The sequence below is a fragment of the Caloenas nicobarica genome, chromosome 3 (assembly GCF_036013445.1).
Source record: "Caloenas nicobarica isolate bCalNic1 chromosome 3, bCalNic1.hap1, whole genome shotgun sequence".
In the NCBI taxonomy this organism is placed as follows: domain Eukaryota; kingdom Metazoa; phylum Chordata; class Aves; order Columbiformes; family Columbidae; genus Caloenas; species Caloenas nicobarica.
In genome coordinates this window covers 106209751-106231760 of record NC_088247.1, presented here as the reverse complement: position 1 = coordinate 106231760, position 22010 = coordinate 106209751, and the positions used below count along the sequence as shown (strand labels likewise).

Here is a 22010-nt window from a genome sequence, read left to right as displayed (position 1 = left end):
CAAGTAGCTGATGAATATATTGAATAATACTGGTCCCAGTACTGACCCTTGAGGCACTCCACTAGATACAGGCCTCCAACTAGACTCTGCCCCATTGACCACGACTCTCTGGCTTCTTTCCTTCAGCCAGTTTGCGGTCCACCTCACTACCCGATCGTCCAGTCCACACTTCCTCAGTTTTGCCGTGAGGATGCTGTGGGAGGCTGTGTCAAATGCTTTACTGAAGTCAAGATAGACCACATCCACCACTCTGCCATCATCTATCCACCTCGTTATGTCCTCATAAAAGGCTATGAGGTTGGTCAAGCATGACTTCCCTTTGGTGAAGCCATGTTGACTGCCCCTAATGACCCTCCTATCCTTGATATGCCTTGAGATGGCACCATGGATAAGATGTTCCATCACTTTCCCAGGGATGGAGGTGAGGCTGACCAGTCTATAGTTGCCAGGGTCCTCCTTCTTGCCCTTTTTGAAGACCGGAGTGACATTTGCTTTCCTCCAGTCCTCAGGCACCTCTCCCGCTTCCCAAGACTTGGCAAAGATGATGGAGAGTGGCCTAGCAATGACTTCAGCCAGCTCCCTCAGCACCCGCGGGTGCATCCTATCTGGACCCATGGATTTGTGGATGTCTGGATTGCTTGATTGCTCCCTAACCCAGTCCTCATCAACCGAGGCAAACTCCTCCATTGCCCGGCCTTCCTCTGGGGCCTTAGGGGTACGGGGATCCTCAGGACAGCCTCCGGCAGAGTAGACAGAGACAAAGAAGGCGTTCAGTAATTCTGCCTTCTCTGTATCTTCTGTCACCAGGGCACCCACCCCATTCATCAGTGGGCCTACATTGCCTCTGGCGTTAGTTTTATCTGTCATGTATTTGAAAAAGCTCTTTCTGTTGTCCTTGACCCATCTCGCCAGGTTTAATTCTAAGGAGGTCTTATCTTTCCTAGTTGCCTCCCTGCATCCTCTGACAACAGCCTTATATTCTTCCCAAGTGGCCAGCCCCTCCTTCCATGATCTGTAAACTCTCCTCTTCCACTTGAGTTTGCCCAGCAGTTCCCTGTTTAACCACGCAGGTCTCCTGGCTCCCTTCCTTGACTTCCTGCGCGTCGGGATGCACTGATCTTGAGCTTGGTAGAAGCAGTCCCTGAATGCTAACCAACTATCTTGGGCCCCTTTACCTTCAAGCAGCCTTGCCCACAGGATTTCCCTCAGCAATTGTTTGAAAAGGCCAAAGTCGGCCCTGCTGAAGTCCAGGGTTGCAATTCTGCTTGCTATTCTGTTCCTGCCACACGAGATCCTGAACTCCACCATTTAATGGTCACTGCAACCAAGGCAGCCCTCAACCTTTACTGCTTCAACCAGACCCTCCTCGTTAGTGAGGATGAGATCCAGCAGTGCTCCTCTCCTTGTTGGCTCATCCACCATTTGCATCAGAAAGTTATCATCAATGCACTGGAGGAACCTCCTGGACCATGGATGGCAGGCTGAGTAGTCCTTCCGGCAAACATCAGGGTAGTTAAAATCCCCCACAACAACCAGGGCCTGTAATTGCGAGGCTGCTCTCAGCTGCCCGTAGAAGGCCTCATCAACTTCCTCACCCTGATCTGGTGGCCTGTAATAGACACTCACTACAGTATCACCCCTGCCAGCCTGCCCCTTGATTCTCACCCACAGACTCTCAACTCGCTTCAGTTCAGTTTATGAAACTTGAAAGGTTAAAACTCTCCTGAAATAATCTAGGCTCATAATAAACATCAAATGAAACTTGTTCTTTTTTCCAGTCTCAGACAGTGCTTTTCTTCATTGGTCTATTCAGGAATTAATCTGGAAAAAAAAATCACATTTAGTAGTGAAAGAACATTGTTCTGTTTAAGTGCGAGGATAAAAAATGTTTTCCATGTACTACCGATGTTTTTCCAACATTCTCAATGAAATGTTACCTTCTTTACCATCTCACATATTAAAAATACAAAGAGATAGCTATCCTTTCAAGAACCCAAATTTTGTCTTTGTTTGGTAGCTTCAGCATGGTAATGAGACATTTTGGTGGCCGGGAAAAACTCCCGGCCTGACCCAACTCCGCCTCCCTCCTGCGCTCAGCCCTCCCTCCAGACATCAGAAGCCACCAGCTGCCTCCCGCTGCATGGCAGCATCACGCTTGTCCTGCCTTTGCTGCTGCTCTGGGTAACAACATTTGCTAAAATTAGGCACAATGCAGCTCTGTGGAGACCTGTGGCCCTGTTTCCCCACTGGTTGTGGGCACAGAGTTGTCTTCCAGAGTTATCAGTCCTGGGATGATGTTTCACGGACAGGAACTGCAGTGCAGAAGCCAGTGATGTTCAACGTGGTGAGAGGCTGGAAGTAGTTAAACACGGAGACTTGGGCCCATTTCCAGTCACACAAGCTGCTGAAACGTTTCCATGGATTTGCTTCCTCGCTATGGGAGGTGCTGGGGAATAAAGCGTCCTAATTCTCCCTTACTTTCATGAAATAATGTTATTTCCAGTGGAATTAATGTATCCTTTATTACAGTAGAAAGTTAAAATTGTGGTGAGTTGATACTTTTGTCTTAAAAGAGCTACTATGGAAATAATTATTCTGCATCTGTGCAGTTGATTTCTTAGGATATGGTTGGGAAATTAATATTGACAGCTTCCTGAGATCATCAGGAGGGACTGTGTAATAATCCAGGGCAGGATTTCTCCCTTGATTTCAGTGGGGCTCGTGCTTTGCCAAAAACCCTTTTTACATTACAATGCCAAGTTTCCCATGGGCAAAACCCCTGTATGTGGCTAAACTCTGCCTTTTGTGGCTACCATTTTAAGTCCAATGTTCTTTCCTCTTTATTAATTATTGCTTTGTTCCTGGGGAAGAGTGAATAATCTTCATCTGTTCTCTCCCCCTTAGGTTAATATCAAACACTGGCCTTCGGTTTTTACCTGCTGTTCATAAGGTGCACTCTTTCCAGAAAGTTTTACTGTAAGTTTTAATGTCTGCTTTTCACTTTTTAAAAGATCCCTTTGAATGTTCTCCTGCTCCAACAAAACCTTTCAAGATTTGATTCCCCTTGTGTTCACTTATTAGCTTCACGGTAGCATTTTGGGTTGTAATTTTGTAGGCATCCATTATAATGTGGCCTGAAAGATCTCAGTTCTCCCCAGGTCTTATTTCTACAAAGTGTTATAGCTTGCACTTTACAGACCACTCTTCCTTTAAGTGTGTGCCTGGATGGCCCAGGGGATGGATAAACAGACTTTTACTCCTCTCCCACCAGTTGAAATCCAAACCAGGCTGGTGGTAGTGAAAATTTGTTGCCACCTGGTGACAGTTCTCTGGCTTGCATGGCAAGAATTGCTGATCTCAGAGCTGATCTCGGAGCATCTCTACCATGCTTATGAGAAACTGTCCAGAGAACAAAGTATATTTTTCCATGGAAAATTTCAATGGTAATAGGGAAAAAAAATATTTCTGTAAAATCTTGTGTGAAAACAGGCCCTTTTTTCCTGTAAAAGCTCCTTTTTTCTTTAAAAAATGTGTATCAGCAAAAGTTTGGGTTTTCTTCTCTGAAAAAAATCTGAACAAAAATTTTTCAATCAGTTCTTAAGATAAGCAGAAAACTCAGGAAATAAGCTACTATTTCTTCTCTGCCATTGGACAAGATAATTTGTTAATGCACAGGCAAAGTTCTGCATGCTCGAATTTTGATTAGAAGATTTCAAGGTGCAGAAACTTTAATCCTGCAATTGTCTTAGCAATGGCCATTGATATGAATAAAAATGCATAGAAAACATAGAGGCAGATGCCTGAATATAGTATGCATACATATAACATAAGAAATAAATTGTGGTAGTAGATTTAACATCTGTAATTTTGAGGACTGCATTTTAGGGGTCCCTGAAACTATCAAGCAAATGCAACAGATACAGAGCTACAGAGCCTTCCTCCTGTATACTTTTAAGTTCATCGTCAGTCTTAACTAGATTTGAATTACCGTGTCCTGCCGAGCAAGAAGTTTGGTTTTTTTCAGGTGAAATGCCTCACTTTTCTCGAAGAATAACTAGCCCTTGATACTGCTTAAGTCCCAAACTAGACCTTGTTTCAAAGCTTGACCCCACTGAGACTGATAAGAAAATTCCTGTTGTGCCAGTACTTAAGTCCCAAAGATTGGTCTTGATGGGCCTTGTGCAGATCCTTAGCAGAGGGATGTGTTTCACTTGTATGAGTGCAGCACTCCTGGCTAGTCTTGCCTCTGCTGACGTCAGTTTGCAGAATGAGACCTCTGTGTGTCAATTAATGCAGAGTTGTGGCCATATTCAACTCTCAGCATGAGATAATTTTGGAACCAAGCCTAATTTCAAGCTTTGCAGATAATTAATTTTGTTCTGTTCTTTCCAACAGAAACAGCATGAAAGCAACCATATCCTAGTCTAAATTATGAGTAATACTGTTTGACTTCTTTGAGGTCTATTTTGAGCAAGCAACAGAATGTATATCTGCCATTCCTTTCTCGTATCAGTCATAACTGCTGAAAGACTGAACTTGTCAGTTCAACAAACTGCATTGACAAGGGTCCCATGCCTTAAGTTCTTAAGCACATACAAAGCTTATAAGCAACCCCATTGACATCAGCAGGGGAATTATTCATGGGCTAGTAGGTACCCTGCTGAATCAGGCCAAAAAGGCTAATGGATTTTCCTTCTTCTGGTTGGGAGGCTGTGAGAAGGGATGACCTCAAAGCTCCTCAGCTTGCATTTTCTGGGTAGTATGTTTGCTGGAGGAACTATTTAATCTACCTCAGGTTTATAAGATCTGTGCTTTTATGCATTTTAATGGATTCAGTTTATTTGGGAGGGAAGTATGGGGATGATCCAGCCTTTATTACCAGGAATATTTGTGTTCTGCAGACAAAATGTCTTAAAAACTTAAGTAGGCAACCTCTGCCTACAACAGTTCTTCGGACTGTCTGTTAGGAAAAGTATTGTATTTGAAATAACATATTGAATTGAAAGGATCATAGATGTACAAAAAGGTGTCATTTCTGTCGTATTCTATTTTTCAGAGATATTCAAGACAACATCAATATACGTACAATCGAAAGAAATTCTTTCACGGGCCTGAGTTCTGAAAGTGTGATTCTGTGAGTAAGACACAGCAAATCCATTATTTTCCTCATTAGGTCATTTCTTCTCCAGATTAGGGTCAAGGAAATCAGGAGATGGGAACTATTTTATACACTTACAAATTCAGTTTGAGATTTTAGACTTCTCCCCTATTCCTGAAATCTCTGTATTCTCTTTTCTGGCCATGAAAAAATGAATGCTTTTGTGGGGTTTCGTGTTGCTGTATTCAGATCCTGATCTTTATTTTAGAAGCACAGCATAGAGCAAATTTAGTAATTATTGATGCCAAGGTTAAACATATTCCACCTACAACAACAGCTCCATGCAATACAAATTGTATTCAAAAGGATGGCATGACTCATAAATATTTACAGTCAGACACATGATTCAAAGATGTTTATTACTCAGGCAAAATATATGTAGATCTTGTGGAAATGCGGTATGTTTGTACACAATGTTAATGCATTGATACAGGCCGGTTCACAATGCAGTTTCAAGCTGCGTGGTTAGATGACTACATTTGACTTGAACAGTCATGTTTTTTAATGAACTATCTGGCTTTTTTGATCCTTTCTGTTGGTATATCAAAATGTACTGTTTGCTTGCTAACAAGCTGCCTTCATTTCATCTAACCAGTGGCCAGACTGGAAAAACTTCCCACAGAGTGTGTGCAGTTTACCTCGCATGCTGAAGCAGTCAAACGAGATCTGATTGACTGATTGGGCTCACGTTATTTTCGTGGTAGCAAGGTCAGACCATCATTATTTGAAAAGAGGCCAGTAACAAGTCATTTAGCTGTTATCTCGCCTTTGTCTCCATCAGTTATGCACAACCTCTGTGTATGTCAAGTTCCCTGAAGTTTTAAACACACACACAGTTTTCTCTAATATATGTTCAAGTCATGATACTCTAAACGTACTGGTTTACCTTTTCTCCTGTGATCATAATATTTGCTACTCAGGTGGGATTTTGTATTTTCAGAGCTTGTTTCCATAACACCACTAAGGGGTGAGATAAATATCTCAGATTTTACTGTGATTTGACCTCTCTGTGCTACTTGAGCAGCATGAAATTGGCTTCCATCTCTCCCTAGGATGTGCCATTGCTTACATGATTACTGCCTGGGTGTTGAAGGGTAGTCTTCTCTGAGGACTTAAGGCTGCTGGTTTGCTAGTAAAATTGGCCTGGGAGGAGATTGTGTCCTCTCCCAGCTGCTTTGCCCTGCAACAGCCTCATAGCCGTGGGCTCTGTGTGCCCACGTGTGTGTGCAGTAGCAGCAAGATCTGTGCAAGCAGACCTGGCCACCACTTGCCTGGTCAGGCAATGTCCTGACTCTGCTGCAGTTCTCCCTTGGGAAAATGGCCCTGCTTGTGCTCTTTGAGAGTCCCTGATGAGGCTTTCCTTGTGCTGTGATGAACTTGCCTCATTTTAGACCCAAATTTTCTGTCTTCCTATAAAAAACTGAAGTCACCATGCAATGTAGTGTAAGTTACTGTTACAGCAACATCATTTTGTGAAATTGGGCATGTTAAGATGGCATTAAAAACATCTAGGACCCACTGAACTTCCACATTCTGGGGACATCCACTTTTAGCAGGTTTCGCTGTGGCAGGCTCCAAGAATGTTTAAGCCAGTAATTTGGATTGGATCTGATCTTACATTATGCATGGGATCTGTTCAAGACTGTGGATACATTTGGTAAAGAAGTGCCAGAAATTTATAGAAGAAATTCCCCTTGCTTCCAGGTCCACATGCCACTTAGAGCCTAAGATAGAGCTTTTGTGCCCTGAAATAGGGTGTAAATAGTACTTCAGGGGCAGTGGTGTCCTGCACCACATGAATTTTAAAGTGTGTTTTAAAAATACCGCTACAGCTATCAAGTAGGGAGTAAAAAGCCCATATGTCCAAGCTCTGGATCTCTGCCTCCATTGTCAGTAAGGATGCTGGTTGAAGTGAGGGTAGAATTTGTCTCAATAGAAACTTGTCTATATAAAGCATAATGAGGTCTTGGGATTTAGGTAAAATTTTGTTTGCTCTTCTTACTACTCAAATGTGATTAGCCAGGTGACAGGAGTGTAAAGTCTACTCTGTATGCCTCTGAAAATCAGTGACTGATTTTACGACTTCAGTATCTCATTGCATTAGCATCATGTTCATTGAGAGAATGCAGTAAGTGCTAATACTTTGATTAAAAACATATGTATCAGCCTGGCAGGTATGGATAAGATCAATGTAAGATAATAACTGTTTTAAATGCTGCAAGCAGGGACATGTCTCTCTGTGCCTGCTCACTCCTGTCTAATAGTGTTTGCAAGTGAAAGGGACGGTGACAGTTCTCCTGATCCGACCTGACAGACATATAGACATGGAGCTATGTACATCTGCCTATCTTGGTCAAAAGCATAATCATTTCAACCAGACCAATAGCTGTTTTCCATGCTGACCTTATCTCACCACCTCAGACCTTAGATAAGTGGGTCACTTGCATGCTCAGTTTTCAGTGTGAATTAGAAACAAAACATCCAGTTTTGCTGACAGTTTAATTAAATCATGCCATTTTTGCCATCAATCAGACCTGCTGTTGCCTGTTGGAGAGGGCATGAGTTGCGAAGTGACACCTAAAGCAAGATGAAAGATTGCACCATAAAGATGATAAATATAACTGACCTAAATGTAAATTTTTAGGACGGTGAAAGGAAGAGAGAGAAGGATGTTAAACATTAATTAGTTAATGCACCAGCGTAAAAACTTGGCAGAAAGCCTAAGGAGCTTCAATTCCCAGGTTCACTACCTGTGTCTCCTCTCAGGGGACAGAGCCCACGGAGGTGTGGCTGGGGCAGCAGGGCAGACAGGAAGGGTAATTTGTCGAGGTAGCAGATGTAGGAGGAATCAGCTGCTTCCTGGACAGCTTGGCATCACCGCCACTCCCTTCCTGCCCAACTTGAGGATGGTCACCCTCCCTCCTCTGCCTGCCCTGATGAGGACATGAGACCACCACAGCAACAAGAGGTCTTTTTCTCTAATAACTGACAAAGTTTAAGCATCTTGAAAAAAGTAAACCTAATCAGCACCGACAGCACCAGCAGGAAAGATCCTGGTCTCACCCCTCCTGGGATTAACCTGGAAAAACCTCACTGACTCTGCTGCAGCCTTCCCAGGGGGGACGTGAGTAGCGCCAGTGTCTGCAACAGCTCTGCCCTTGCTTCAGAAACTCTAGCTGTCGTCTCTGATGGTAGTGCTCATCTGCTCTATTCACATCTGTACTCTCCAAACCCTTCCTCCAACTAGGGATCTTACCAGCTAGTATTCATAGAAATTTCACTATTTTAATACTCATTTAATAATTTTATATGTTGAATTACATACATTTTAGTAATGAAGCATGAATAAGAACAACGTTTATTTTTTCTTTTTTTTTTTTTCTGTATTGCAGATGGCTAAATAAAAATGGGATTCGGGAAATTGAAAATCATGCATTTAATGGAACCTATCTGGACGAGCTGTAACTATTTCTGTTGTTTACTATTCTGAAAAGCAATTATTACAAGGTAGTAATGGTTGCAAGCTATTTTTTTAATCTCATTTTGTTTTAGCATTGATATTGTTGTGTCTTTCAGAAATCTAAGTGATAATCACAACCTCGAAAAATTACCAAATGAGGTCTTCCAAGGAGCCAATGGGCCTGTTGTTTTGTAAGTAGTATTCAGATATTATTTTATCATTATTTACCCCCTTGAAAAGAACAGAGAAAAACATGTGAATGCCAGTCTGGATTTCAACATCTCACAAATCTTGGAGTTTGAAACTGGAGGTGTATTTCTGAGTATAAAAAAACCTGGAAGCTATATCTGAAATTTCGGTCTAGATCCACGTTTTCACTTTTTCCTCAAGTTTTTGGGAGTATTTTTGTCCAGGGATTTAGATCTAGATTCCTCTCTGCAGTTAAGCTCTTTAAGAGAGTAATTCTGCTTCATATTTTCCAGAGAAAAATGCTGTTAGTTTTTTGCTTGAACAAAATCAAGACTAGCTGAGTGGATCCTCAATGCTTAAATCTGAGTTGCTTACCACTGAAGATCTGCCGCTGCATCTCTAGAGCTTAATTCTAAAGATAAAATCCCTACCCTACAGGGACAGGGATTGGGATGTCCCATACCCTGCAGAGAAAAGTGTGAGATGTATCACGCATTTACAGCAGGATGTCTTTGGTGGGTGATAAGCTGGAAAGCAAGAACTCAGCAGTAGATAATTCAGCAGTAGGATGCTCATGAATCTTGGTCACCATTACCTCAAACCATGGTATGCCATGAAGTCTGGAAATGTCTGTGAGTGTGCATAATTGCTTGTGTTTCTGAACACAAGACACAACACATAAGAGCTGCAACAGAGACACAGGGATAATTTTTTGTCTCACCAATTCATTAGAGCCTTTTTCTCTTCCTATCTACTCTGGACGTCCAGAGAGGGCTAGGAGTCACCCACAAAGGGTGAAAAGAGGTCATTGGAGATGCTGGAACATTTTAGACAGAGGTCGGTTAGAAATCTCAAAAAGAGGGAGAAAAATGACTTGAGTTAAGCTTGAGTTCAGATGAGAGCTCTTCCGAAGGTGTTTTTTCTACATTGTGATGGACAGTGCACCTATGATATGAAGAGCTATGGCATGGGTTACTGCATTCTGCTTCTCTTCCATCACCCCTTCAAAGTGTCTTCCTTCTTTGGAAAAGACTGCCAGTGGAGCACCTTTTCAGCAGTAATATCATTGATGTTTCTTTGGAAAAACATTGTTTCCTGTAGCAAAATAAATGCATTTTCTTTGCAAGCTGTAGCTGATACAATAATATTCTGGAGGTTTATCAAATTGATTTGGCTGTAGTTCAGATTCTTTTGATAGTTTATTTGTGTGAGAAGTTTTCTGTTCCATTACCAATACATCCATTATTCTATGGATGGGAAATTACCTTTTTATCCTGACTGAGGTCAAGAAAGAGGAGCTTTCTCACTCATCCATCACTGTAGTGTACACCAGGAATGCACTTTCACTTGTGGAAATGATTGACCCATAATCATATCTTTGTTGGGAAAAATAGTGTTGTTGCAATATAGTCTGTGTTGCAGACTTCAATATTTTATTAGAATGTATGTCAGGATGTTTTAACTCTTGGCCTTCCTGAACCAATGTTCTAGAGTCAATTAATACAACTCCTATTTTATAATTCAGCATATTACAATAATGTGAAAGAAACACAAACACAAATTGTAATGTCAGAAAGCAGGAATCTTAGCCCTTGTACAGGCTACAGTTTCACAAATCATTTCCCCTCTCAGGCTTGCAACTCTTGGCTGAATCAAAATATCTCTCTTGGAAAGACTTGAAGTTTTGAGTTAAAGGATTTCAGTGCTGACAGTAGGCAACTAAATCAAATGGCTAATTACTCCCACACCTATAAACATTCCTTCTATACAGAAATGTACTGTATTTCCAACCTGGAGTTTCATAGCTTCAGTTTTCAGCCATATTTTTTCATTTAGTCATCTTCTGGTGCTGTCAGATCTGTAGTGGCTTGCACCAGCTTTTACTGAAGTCCTTAGGAGTTCTCTGGCTGCGTCCTGACTTGGATGCAGGGCAAGGTATGGCTCTGGTCCATCCTATCCTTGCAATTTGGCTTCAACAGGAAACCCACATATAGGGGCCACAGAAGAGCTCCAGTAGATCCCCAGCTTGACAGCTGAGTCCCTGAAGCGCAGCCAGAGATCAGTCTAGATAAAAGGAGAAAATTGTGCTCACCAGTCAGTCTGCTCCTCTCTGATTGCTGCTCCTCCTGCCATTTCTTGCCATTTCTGTGTGTACCTTTCAAACCCCATCAGCTGATCAGTATTTTTGCTAATCCAACAGAGCCTCCCAGTGGGAAAGAGAAGTGACTGGAAGAGAAGTCAGTTTCCTTTTTTCTATTCCTGCACTGGCTTCTGTCAAGGCTGATGACTAGCATCCAAGCAATAATAATACAAGACCAAGTATTCCAGTCACCAATGCTTTCTGGTTTGATTTTCTAGTGCCACTTTATCATCTTGTTCATCGTGTTTATTTAATTTATCAAGCCTCTAACTTGAGAGCAATGGCCCAAAGAACCTCTGCGCTGATGTCTGCATGCGGTGACTCAGTGGAATAAGTTACTAAACCACCTGCACAATGTCTGTGTTTGCTGTTCAGGAGCTTGTCAGTGGTGTATCGATAACTATCTCTAACAGACATAGCAACAAACCCTGCAGAAAACTGGAAAGCACTTTCCCTAATTTGCTTCTGTTATGTGCAATAATGAGCACAAAAAGAAAAAAAAATAAAATATTTTCATGGAAAAATATTTAATATTAATGAAATTATTTGGAGATTCCCAGACATCCAGTAAGATTTTAGCAATTTTTAAGTCTAGATGATGTTCCTATTCCTATTTATTTATTATTTCCACTGAATGTAATAACAGTTTGGACTTGGTAAATTTTTTTCGCTAACAAGACAAATAAAACATTTTCCATGCTCTTGTTCAGAATTATGAGCTCTTGTGAGGTTTCACAGGGTCTTAATGATGCCATGAGTGATGCTTTCTGTGGATTTAGACCAAAAACCACTCTTTAGTTGTTCAGTCATGAGCAGATACTCTAGGTGACAGTTTTCATTAGGCAACATGCTAAGGGCAATAGTCAGTCCACAGAACAATCAAGGTTACTCACTGCAACCTAATTACCTCTTCAAGAGTCTAAATCAAGAAATCGATAGCCTAAAATTTTTCATCGGCTGCTTGTTTTAGCTCCTGCAACAGGTCAGGCCCAGAACAACCTCAGGACCACAGCATGGCTTCTCTCAGCCTGACCTGCAGACGTTCAAAGCATTTCTGACTCCATCGGTCTGTCTTGCCCTTCCAGTAGAAGTCCTGGCCCCAGGTCAGGGTAGCGGAGTGGGGTCTGTGTTTGCTCCTCTGCTGCCACAGTTCACGGTCCAGTTGTTGAAGGTGGCACATGCCTTCAGAGGCTGGATGCAAAGCCTCGGCTGTGGGCACAGGATGGCCACAGAATGGACACGAAGATCATCTTTACCCGCTACCAACTGCTTTATTAGCTGCCTATGAACTCGTTAGATTTGTCCACTCTAAGCTAAAGGCCATGAGTTCAAACAGAGCCATTTCTTGGTATTAATTTTGCTTCTTAGAACAGAGAACAGAGGTGGTATGCAGCAATTGTCTAAACTTTATTGCACGTGGCTAAAACCTGGTCTTCCCTTCACATAGCATCACTATACTGTATTAATATAATAATGAAAACAATTTGTGCATGTTGGGTAATAGACATCAAATAACATGTTGTCCTGACATTATACTGTTATAGATGAATTGGAAACTGTACGTTGGAGGGAGCATGGAGAAAATGACAAATATCGTCAGTCCTGTTCCTTGATTAGGGAAAATTCCTTTTTTTTGTCAGCGAATAAAGAGTAGAGCAGCCTCAGCAAACACTGCATCCTGTATCAACCTCAGGCCATAAGAGCGTAGGGACTAAGGGAGGACAGGATGATTTTGTGCAGTTCATTTTCACTATTGCTCTTAAGAGAAAGGAGTGAGCGCTCGTGCTGTCACGGGCTGAAGGACATGGTTTGTGCCCCAGTGAGGCAAATGTGGGGACATTTTGCCCCAGCTGCTACACCCTGGAGCCATGGGGACGGGTTCCTAAGTATCTCTTAGCCTTGAGATGGAGCATGTTTGGTCCCTCTTCCCTTTCCCCACCTGCATGACACAAGTCACGATTTAGTGTTTGCACAATGTGTTTCCTTTTAAAAGCCCCACTAATGCTCTCTTTAATACATTAGTAGCTGCTGCTTCCATTGTTGCCTTTGATAGCCTGTCCCACACAGTAATTGCCTTCTACAGAAATACTTCTCTCCTAACCTCCTGTAATCTTGCCCCTTTCTTCACTTCAGCCTGTGCTCTCTTTGGTTTTTTTACCTCTGGAAATGTTTTCTTATTTTTGTTCCTCACAGTCTGAACCATGTCACCCCTGTGTCTCTTTAATCTTTTTCTTCCTAATGAGTACAAAACCTGATATCCCAAACCTCTCCTCACATCTGTACCCTCCTGTGAGCTTCTCTCTGCATTTTCCACAGCAGCCTTTCCATGATGTGATGTTCACATAGCAAAGTTCTGTTGTGATTTCATCAGCCTTTTTAGCCTGTAACAGTATTCTGGGATGACTGTTGCATTACTGGGTATTTATAATACTAAACCCAGAATCATATGGCACTAATGGTTTATGTCCCTGCTAATTCTTACCCAGAAAATTACGGGATTTTTTTCTTTTTTCTCAGACCAAATTAACATCACTTGATCGTTGTTTGCAATTAATATTAGATCAGTTTTCCTGGAGGAAGACCTAATTTATCCCTGAATTCTATTTTCAGTGTAGATTTCCAGCTGATCTCTGTCCAGTCACTACTCTGAAAAGGAGTAGGACAGTCTAAAACACATATCCACCATCCAGCAGCAGTAAATTTTCTTTTAACTGAGATTTTCCTATGTTTTCTTAAAGGGATATTTCAAGGACAAGAATCAGTTTCCTGCCAAGTCATGGATTAGAACTCATTAAGAAGCTAAGAGCAAGGTCTACATACAATTTAAAAAAGCTTCCTGATTTAAGCAAATTTAGATCTCTGATTGAGGCAAACTTCACCTATCCTAGCCATTGCTGTGCATTTACAAACTGGAGAAGACAAAAGTAAGTGATTTCATTTGTTTTTTGTTTTGCTGCTTTCAACAGTTGATAGTGAATTAAATAAAGTTCCTCAAAATCTGGATAGAAAAAGGTCTCTTCAGTGCAGGTAAGTAAATGGGTAGAAGTAAATAAATATACAACACATACAGGTTTATGCATGCCACACAGTGCACTGCCTCTCCATTACACAGGAGTAATATATTTTGATAACTGCGTTAGCATCGGCATTTTTCCCAGCTGCAGCTCTAGCCCCTACCTGTCATAGGTCCATCTTTCATTTGGACCTGCCATGGTGAATCATCCTGAAGCCACACTGAAGACATTCCATAGGAAAAGTGTGATAACTTTTCAGGAGGTAGCTGGAGGGAAAGCTGTGTTTGCAGAGAAGCTGGTTAATACTTGGCTGTCAATTCAGGAGGGTAACAGGACCACTGAGTGATCTTAAACTCTTCTCTCACAAAGCCACACTGATGTTGGAACACTGTCCAACCAAGCACTATGGACGTGTTATCTGTGCAGTCTACATACACAAAGTTTTTGGACATGATTTCTGAAACAGTTAGCCTAGAGCAGACCCCTTTTACCCAAATAAATAGCAGGGGGTCAGAGTGTGGACTGTCTTTTTAGACTCTCAAAGTAATTTTTCATGTTTGTTTTAATTTTTCATTAGCAAGTTGCTGTGAGATTTCAGGTATCAATGATTCTCATTGGGTATTTTGGGCTGCTCAGATAGACTTTAATTGTACACGTGAACTAGCTAATGAACCTCCTTAATTTGTGCCACTGGAAAACATGAGGAACTGGTACCTGCGGAAACCTCTGTTATTGTTTGAAGTTCTTCGTTTACTGGATGTCCTCAAAGACTTGCAATTTGCCATGGCAGAAAAAAAAATGCAGATCATTGTTACATTGTTATAATTCAAGATGTTATCTTCAGAAGTTGCCTAAAACTTCAAAGAAAAGTAAAACTATGCAGAGAAAGCATAAACTACTTCTATTTGAATAGTTATAATAGCAATTTATGTTACTTTTAGCATTGTATTATCACCAGGCAATGAAAGATAACCAATCTTGCTTGTGCTGATAGCTAATAAATAGCACCTACATGTGTTTGCAAAATCAACTGTGGAAAGAGTGTGAGTCTGATGATGGAGAGTGCAGGAAAGTACCTGACAGAATACATCCCTCATTGCCCATTTTTGATCCAAAATGCTAAAAGTTTTGCTAGGACAGTTTATCAGCCAGAGACATTTTCACATACTTCTGCAGGCTTATGCAGGTGCAGTGCTTGGTAGCTTGCCAAGTAAAAATGGATCCAGTTCTTCCAGCACTGGTGGAAAAGTGGTGTTTGCTGAAGAGTCCAATGGAAGCATGTTTAGTCCTGAATCTGCAAAGGGACCATGATCTCACTACGATTCGTATTTTTGAAGGTACTTGGCTTCTGAGCTGCTTGGGCCAAATCAAGACCCAAATCCCAGAACCCAACCCTTAAATTAGGCAACTGGACTTTTCAAAAACAGAGTAAGAGTTACTATTGAAGAAAAGCTACAGGAGGAAATGGCCCTGACCTTTTTGTAAGCTCTCAGTATCTAGTCACCTCATTTGGACTTTAAATAACTTTCACATCACACTTGGCTCAGGGAACCAAAGCCCACAGGACTCCCTTGCCCCTTAGTATAGCCCCACTTTTGGAAGCCTCTGCTCTAGCAGGTAAGAACCCAAGGAGGACACTGATAGCTCTTTCCACAGCCTGGACAAGTGCAAATTTGCAAAGAAATGCCAATTAACTGTGTAGAGCTCAAATAACCCAAGTACCAATGGCCAGAGAGCTGGGCTGGAGCACCACATGGCGGTGGGGCTGCTTCTGGAGCAAGTCTGATCACAATTTCACAGTCTCCTATAGTATAAGGTGTGATGAAAGGCTAAGAAATAGAATGCAAGTTGGAGATGCTCTTCTTTATGGTACATGATGTATGACTACTGAAATACATGTGCATGTGAACTGTATCATCCTGGTCAACAGAACAAAGTTGGATGTATTTATAATTTCTTTAATAGTTACCAGACACATCTTTTAAAAATATTAAGCATAATGGCAATTTCTTTTATACAGTCATGTGTCTTGTACTGCAATTAGTGGGAGAGTAGTGTCCTCTCTCTAGCTTAAAGTGAGAAAATGGATGCCTTTTAGTTCAGTTTGAATATCAAATGTATTACCATACACTTCAGCAGAGATTAGTCACACGTACAGTAGCTACACCCGCTTTCATTTCAAAGCAGTTTTCTTGACAGCTGGCACGAGCTGTATGTGTGTTGAAGACTTCTCAGGTTGTTTAAGAGTTATTAATACTTTGCAGTTCTTGACCACATGACGTGCATTATCTCTTTGGTGAGAGCTGTGCTTGGTTTAGAGCAGCGGGCATTACTTGTGGTGGTGAGAAGCCTGATGTGACCTCATCTGCCGTGCACGTCCACAGGAAAGTGCCATTCTCCCATGCCCATTTCGGTCTCAGAATGCTTCCAGGTAATCCAGGGACAATAAAAAGTATGTCTTGTCACTCCCAGAATAGCATTTCTAAGGATCACAGCAGCAGTTTACATTCACGTGGGAAATTTGGGAAGGAATTAATAGACAGATGTGTGGCCCCTTTCTGGCTGCCCTGTTTATGTAAGATTTCCCCTCTTGGAGACTTTTGCAGCACTCAGGAACCTTAGGTGAAATAAGTTGACACAGTGGATCATGCTCAATAAACTCTCCCAAATCCATCTGCATCAGCAAACAGTCTCTGTTGTGATAATAGGAAGCTTAAGCCTGTTACAGCGACAGTGCTTCCTAAATTTTACAGGATGTCGCATCAAGCACAGCTCTGCCAGACTGAGACACAAACTGAAGCGTAGACAATTTTTGTTTTCCCATTCCAAGAAGGATTATATGATAAATATTGATCTGTAGTTTTATCACACTGTAATATTGTGGTGCTGGCCTTACAGAAGATAAACTTATTTCTTAGGACAAGCCCAGCACAGTATGTTGAACTTCCCTCACGTTTTTCTGTGACTGGAAAATAATATCCTTGAAGTGTGGGTAGGGCAGAGGCTAGATGTTAAAACCTTCAACTTGACAGAGACCATTATGAAGTTCAGCAAGCTTTTGGCTTTCTTTGACATAAAGATCACTTTCTGCCTAAAAGAATGACATTGATATGACTCTGTCCTTCCAGTTGATCATTATTCTTTGGAGAAGCTGTCACTTGAAATCCTATTTTTTTTCTAAAAGTGGCAGCAGCAGGAGCTGTGTTTGGGCTTCGTCTCATGAGAACATAATAGGAGTTGTTCACAACTCACTTGAAGTCATTTTCAGTGAGGATGATCGATTTGAGATAGGGCTCAATACAGAACCTAGGTCAGGACTATTTATTCTGCTGAGCCTGTTTCTCAGCGCACAAGATCCTGCTGTCACCAGATCCAGACGAAGAACATGAAATAACCTCTTGTACGAAGGTAGTAATTTTTGTCTAATTTTTTTGGAGCACTCCACCTATTTGTCCTGGGTCATTGGGGGGAGCAATGAGCGGAGGTGGTCTGAGTCAGGTGACCACAAATTGACCAATTAGAGTATTCCATCCCATTCATGACATCCTGGATATAAAAGGTGGAGACCAGAAGGACTCTCTCTCTCTCTTCTGCTGAGTCTTGTGCTGCTTCGCTTTGTTTCTTCTTTTCTGCCGTCCCTGCAAGCTCAGGCCTCGTGACAGACTGAATCTAGTTCCGGTTGGCTGCAGGATCCTGCCAGACTAGCTGCTGGGAATTGAAAGACTGGTTCTATAATACTTGTTCTGCTTTATTTTTCCCTGTGTTTATTTAGTAGCATTAGTAAAAGGTTTTCAAATTTTCCAGCTTTCTTCTCTCTGTCCTTCTTTTCCTTTCCTCTCAAAATCGCCTGTCCTTAGTGAAAAAGGGGGAGGAGGTGGGGGGTGGAAAACAGGAGGGGGGAAGAGGGTTAAAGAAAGTACATCTGCCGTGGTTTTTGATTGTCTCCCCACGATCAAACCATGACACTATTTTAACATTATTCTTCAAATTGTCCCTTCTCTAGTTTGTTTTTTAGAGGATTTGCTTCAGCAAAGCAATGTTAAACAGTAACAGAGGGTTACAAACATACTGAATAGATGAACTGTGCAACATTATCTACTGTCTCAAAAGGAAGCAAGCATCCCTTGCCAAAAATGTTTTAACTTTTTGTTCTGAATGTACTATACAACCCTAAGGGCAAATATCCCAAGGCAAAGAACTGGTAAGCAGTCAGTACCAAGAGATGGCTGTTCTTTTCCTCTGGAGTTTGCAACTGTCCGTCTTATCTGCTCGTGGTACGGGTAACCAGACGGAAGACTCCTCACCACCCATCCTCAGAGCAAACAGAGCAGCTAACTCCGTGGGAACCTGACTTTATTTGGGACCACTGGCTGTAAAATAATTTAAGAATTAATAAATTGTAATAATCGGAAACATCTAATTTGTCTTACATAGCAGTCTTATCAGGGGACAGATTTAGCTCCAGGCAGCACATCTGTAATTTGAGAAAAGGTTTATATCTAACTCACAGCTGAGAAATGACCAGATAAAAACATTTCTCTCAGTTCATTGAAGAAGAATCACCAATTGCAATAGCTTTCAGTGCCTTCAAGTGTCTGTTGCACTCAAAATTAAGGGACTTACTCTCCCATTATTGCTCCTTGGAAGCATATATTCCCTTTCAGTTAGAGAAGTGTTGATATATCGATCAATACACTGGACCCCTCACTCATCCTTATGCGAGCAGAACACTGGGGAGGAAAATGTAATGCCTTGTTATTGCTATTGTGACCTCCATAGAGCATATATGACCTCACAGAAAATCAGTTTTCTGCCTCAGTTGACAGGCAAGATAAAAAATATTGATAATAGCAGAGGATGCTCAGAACCTCATAGGAAATGTCCCTCACCTTCTGGTGCTGGGCCTTCATTAGTTTTCCTTTCTTGCAGACCTTTTAAACTCGATTTTTGGAAGATGTAGTGAGTGCACAAAGTCAAAGGGTAAAATCAGGTTACAAGAAAGAATTTTCCCTTTTAAGCTGCTGCCAATTGTTTAACAATTTCAGCCTAACTTGCCTAGAAAGCTCTTCTTTCAACTGTACTGCAAGTCAGGGTGGAAGATAAGCTGGGGTCCCGTCCTAGAAGTTATACACCTAAATTCCTGTCTAGGAAAGTAGGCAGAGCTGAACCATGCTGGTTTTGCAACACATTGTCAACTGTTTCATTCCCTAATTCAGACTAGGTTTGGATCCATTTTGTGTAGAGCTATAGATGCAAGTTTCTGGGACACCAATTTTCAAAGGAGGCCTAGGAGAAGCAGTTCATAAAGTCTGATCATTTATATTTTGTTAACACACCTTGATATTTATTGGTTTGATGGAGCTGATCATCTTTCTATCATCTCAGCCAAAACGTCTGTTTCTTCCTTTGGTGTATGCATGAAGAAGGGCATAGAGTTAATCCTCTAGGAAATAAACACAAAACTGGCAAAAAATATTAATTTTACTTTCAAAGACATTTTTTCTTGAAACTCTTTCCATTTATTTCCTTTATCTACCTTTTCTAAAATATGCAAAATGTTTAAAAAATTCTTTCTGACAGAAACAAAAGCAACTACTGTTTCTACAGAAATATTGGGTTGGTTTGATGTGGTGTGATTTCATTTGCTTTGGCTTTGCTTCACTTCACTTGGTTTCAAATCTATTTTCTTTGAAAAACAGCTTTTAAGCAAAATGTTCTACCATGTCTTGTGTTTGTGTCTGTGTTGGCATCTGGCTTCTAGAAATTAACTGGAAGACTGCGTGAACTTGTTTATGCTGTTTATTTGTGTTAATGGCTAGTTAGCAATATATGAGATACTCAAAATGGATGGCACAAACTGGAGCTGTTCTGTGCCCTGAAGGAGTTACAAGATTGAATATGGCACACTGGCTGCCAAAAACTTTAGGAAAAAGGGGAATTTGAGAGTAATACTAAGGGACAGTTGCATTACTGTGATTATAAAGACTCCTTATGGGCACAGCTGAATTGACTCATTCTTCAAAGTTCGGTCTTATGTAGGAATGCATCATCACATGTTTCTTCCATGCAAGAATCAGCTTATCATTGACAGGTTATGTGAGAAATTCGGTTGAAATAAACACAGATTCTTACAGAATGTACATGTCCAGGTGGATGACTGTGTCATTATTACTAAAGAAGTAAACATCGGGCTTTCCTTTCCCTCACATTTTATGATGTTTCCAAATCATTTACGCTTTCATGTAAAATTTTATAAATAGAGATCAGCCAGACTATTTATTTCAAGCTGCGGGGTAGTCCATGTATTAACCTAAACAGAAAAACTGAGCTGTTAATGGAAACTGAATGATTTTGTGTTTGTTGTATGCCTTGTGCCATGTCTCTTAGTTTCCAACGCTACTCTTTTTACTATTTCAGCACTGAATTACATCCAATATGTACCATATCTCAGGCCAAGCAAGACCTTGATGAGCAGCCTGGCAACAAGATACATAGACGATCTGCAGCTGAAGATTATATTTCCAACTATGGCATAGGATTTGACCCAGCAGACAGTGAATTTGACTATGGTTTATGCAATGAAATAGTTAATGTAGCTTGTTCACCTAAACCAGATGCTTTCAATCCATGTGAAGATATCATGGGATACAACATTCTGAGAGTCCTGATATGGTTTATCAGCATTTTAGCTATCACTGGGAACATTGTTGTCCTTATTATTTTAATAAGCAGTCAATACAAACTCACCGTACCTCGTTTTCTAATGTGCAATCTTGCATTTGCAGACCTCTGCATAGGTATATATCTCATGTTTATTGCATCTGTAGATACCCAGACCAAAAGCCAGTATTATAACTATGCCATAGACTGGCAAACTGGGGCAGGATGCAATGCTGCAGGATTTTTTACAGTGTTTGCAAGTGAACTCTCAGTCTACACATTGACTGTGATAACTCTGGAAAGGTGGCACACCATCACCTATGCCATGCAACTGGACCGCAAGGTTCGATTTCGTCATGCTGTGATTATAATGATTTTTGGCTGGATGTTTGCTTTCACAGCAGCACTTCTTCCCATATTTGGTGTCAGTAGCTACATGAAGGTCAGCATCTGTTTGCCCATGGATATAGAAACACCATTTTCTCAGGCTTATGTTATATTTCTTTTAGTGTTGAATGTACTCGCATTTGTGGTCATATGTGGCTGCTACATCTGCATCTACTTTACTGTAAGAAACCCTAATGTCATCTCTTCAAACAGTGACACCAAGATTGCCAAGCGCATGGCCATACTGATCTTCACAGACTTCCTCTGCATGGCACCAATATCTTTTTTTGCAATATCAGCCTCACTCAAGGTTCCTCTCATCACAGTGTCCAAATCCAAGATCCTTCTGGTTTTGTTTTACCCCATCAATTCCTGTGCTAACCCTTTCCTCTATGCCATTTTCACCAAGACTTTCCGCAGGGATTTCTTCATTCTGTTGAGCAAGTTTGGTTGCTGCGAAATGCAAGCCCAGATTTACAGAACAGAGACGTCCTCGTCGGCTCATAATTTCCACACAAGAAATGGCCATTGCCCTCCTGCATCAAAAAACAGTGATGGGACTATTTATTCATCGGTTCCTCTGAATCACTTGAACTGAAATTCTTGCATGAATTTGTGTCTGAGGCAGTGTGATAATCACTTTCGACTGTGAATTTGAATAATGACTTCAGCATAATATGTAAACTTATTTTTATGAGAAAAAAATATTTCTGCTTTGCTATTTTTGTTCAATGAACAGCCATCAGAGATGACACATCATCTTCATCAGTTCTTGAAGGACAAAGAACAAAACTTAAGTTTGTGCCAAAGTGTCCTTGTCGCATTGTCTCAAGAAATGAATAAGATCATAAACTGGTAACTCCCACCATACAGGCAGAGATTGCCTTCATTGTAGGAAAATGTTAGTTGCTTATTGAGAACTTAGTAGTGGTTATATGCAGTTGAAAATGAAAATAAGTAGAATTAATTTTTTTGTCTGTGAAGCATGTTATAACAATGACA

At 41.1% G+C, this 22010-nt stretch overlaps 1 protein-coding gene across 1 annotated transcript in view; it reads left to right on the top strand.

Moving 5' to 3' along the window:
• FSHR (follicle stimulating hormone receptor) overlaps positions 1–21606 on the top strand; it is an 85784-nt gene extending 64178 nt beyond the window's left edge. Inside the window, exons 5-10 of the mRNA XM_065631917.1 lie at positions 2905–2976; positions 5057–5134; positions 8551–8619; positions 8735–8809; positions 13686–13871; positions 20379–21606. Of these exons, the coding sequence (XP_065487989.1) occupies positions 2905–2976; positions 5057–5134; positions 8551–8619; positions 8735–8809; positions 13686–13871; positions 20379–21606 (1708 nt within the window). The remainder of the gene's footprint in view (positions 1–2904; positions 2977–5056; positions 5135–8550; positions 8620–8734; positions 8810–13685; positions 13872–20378) is intronic.
• The last annotated feature ends 404 nt before the right edge of the window (positions 21607–22010 follow it).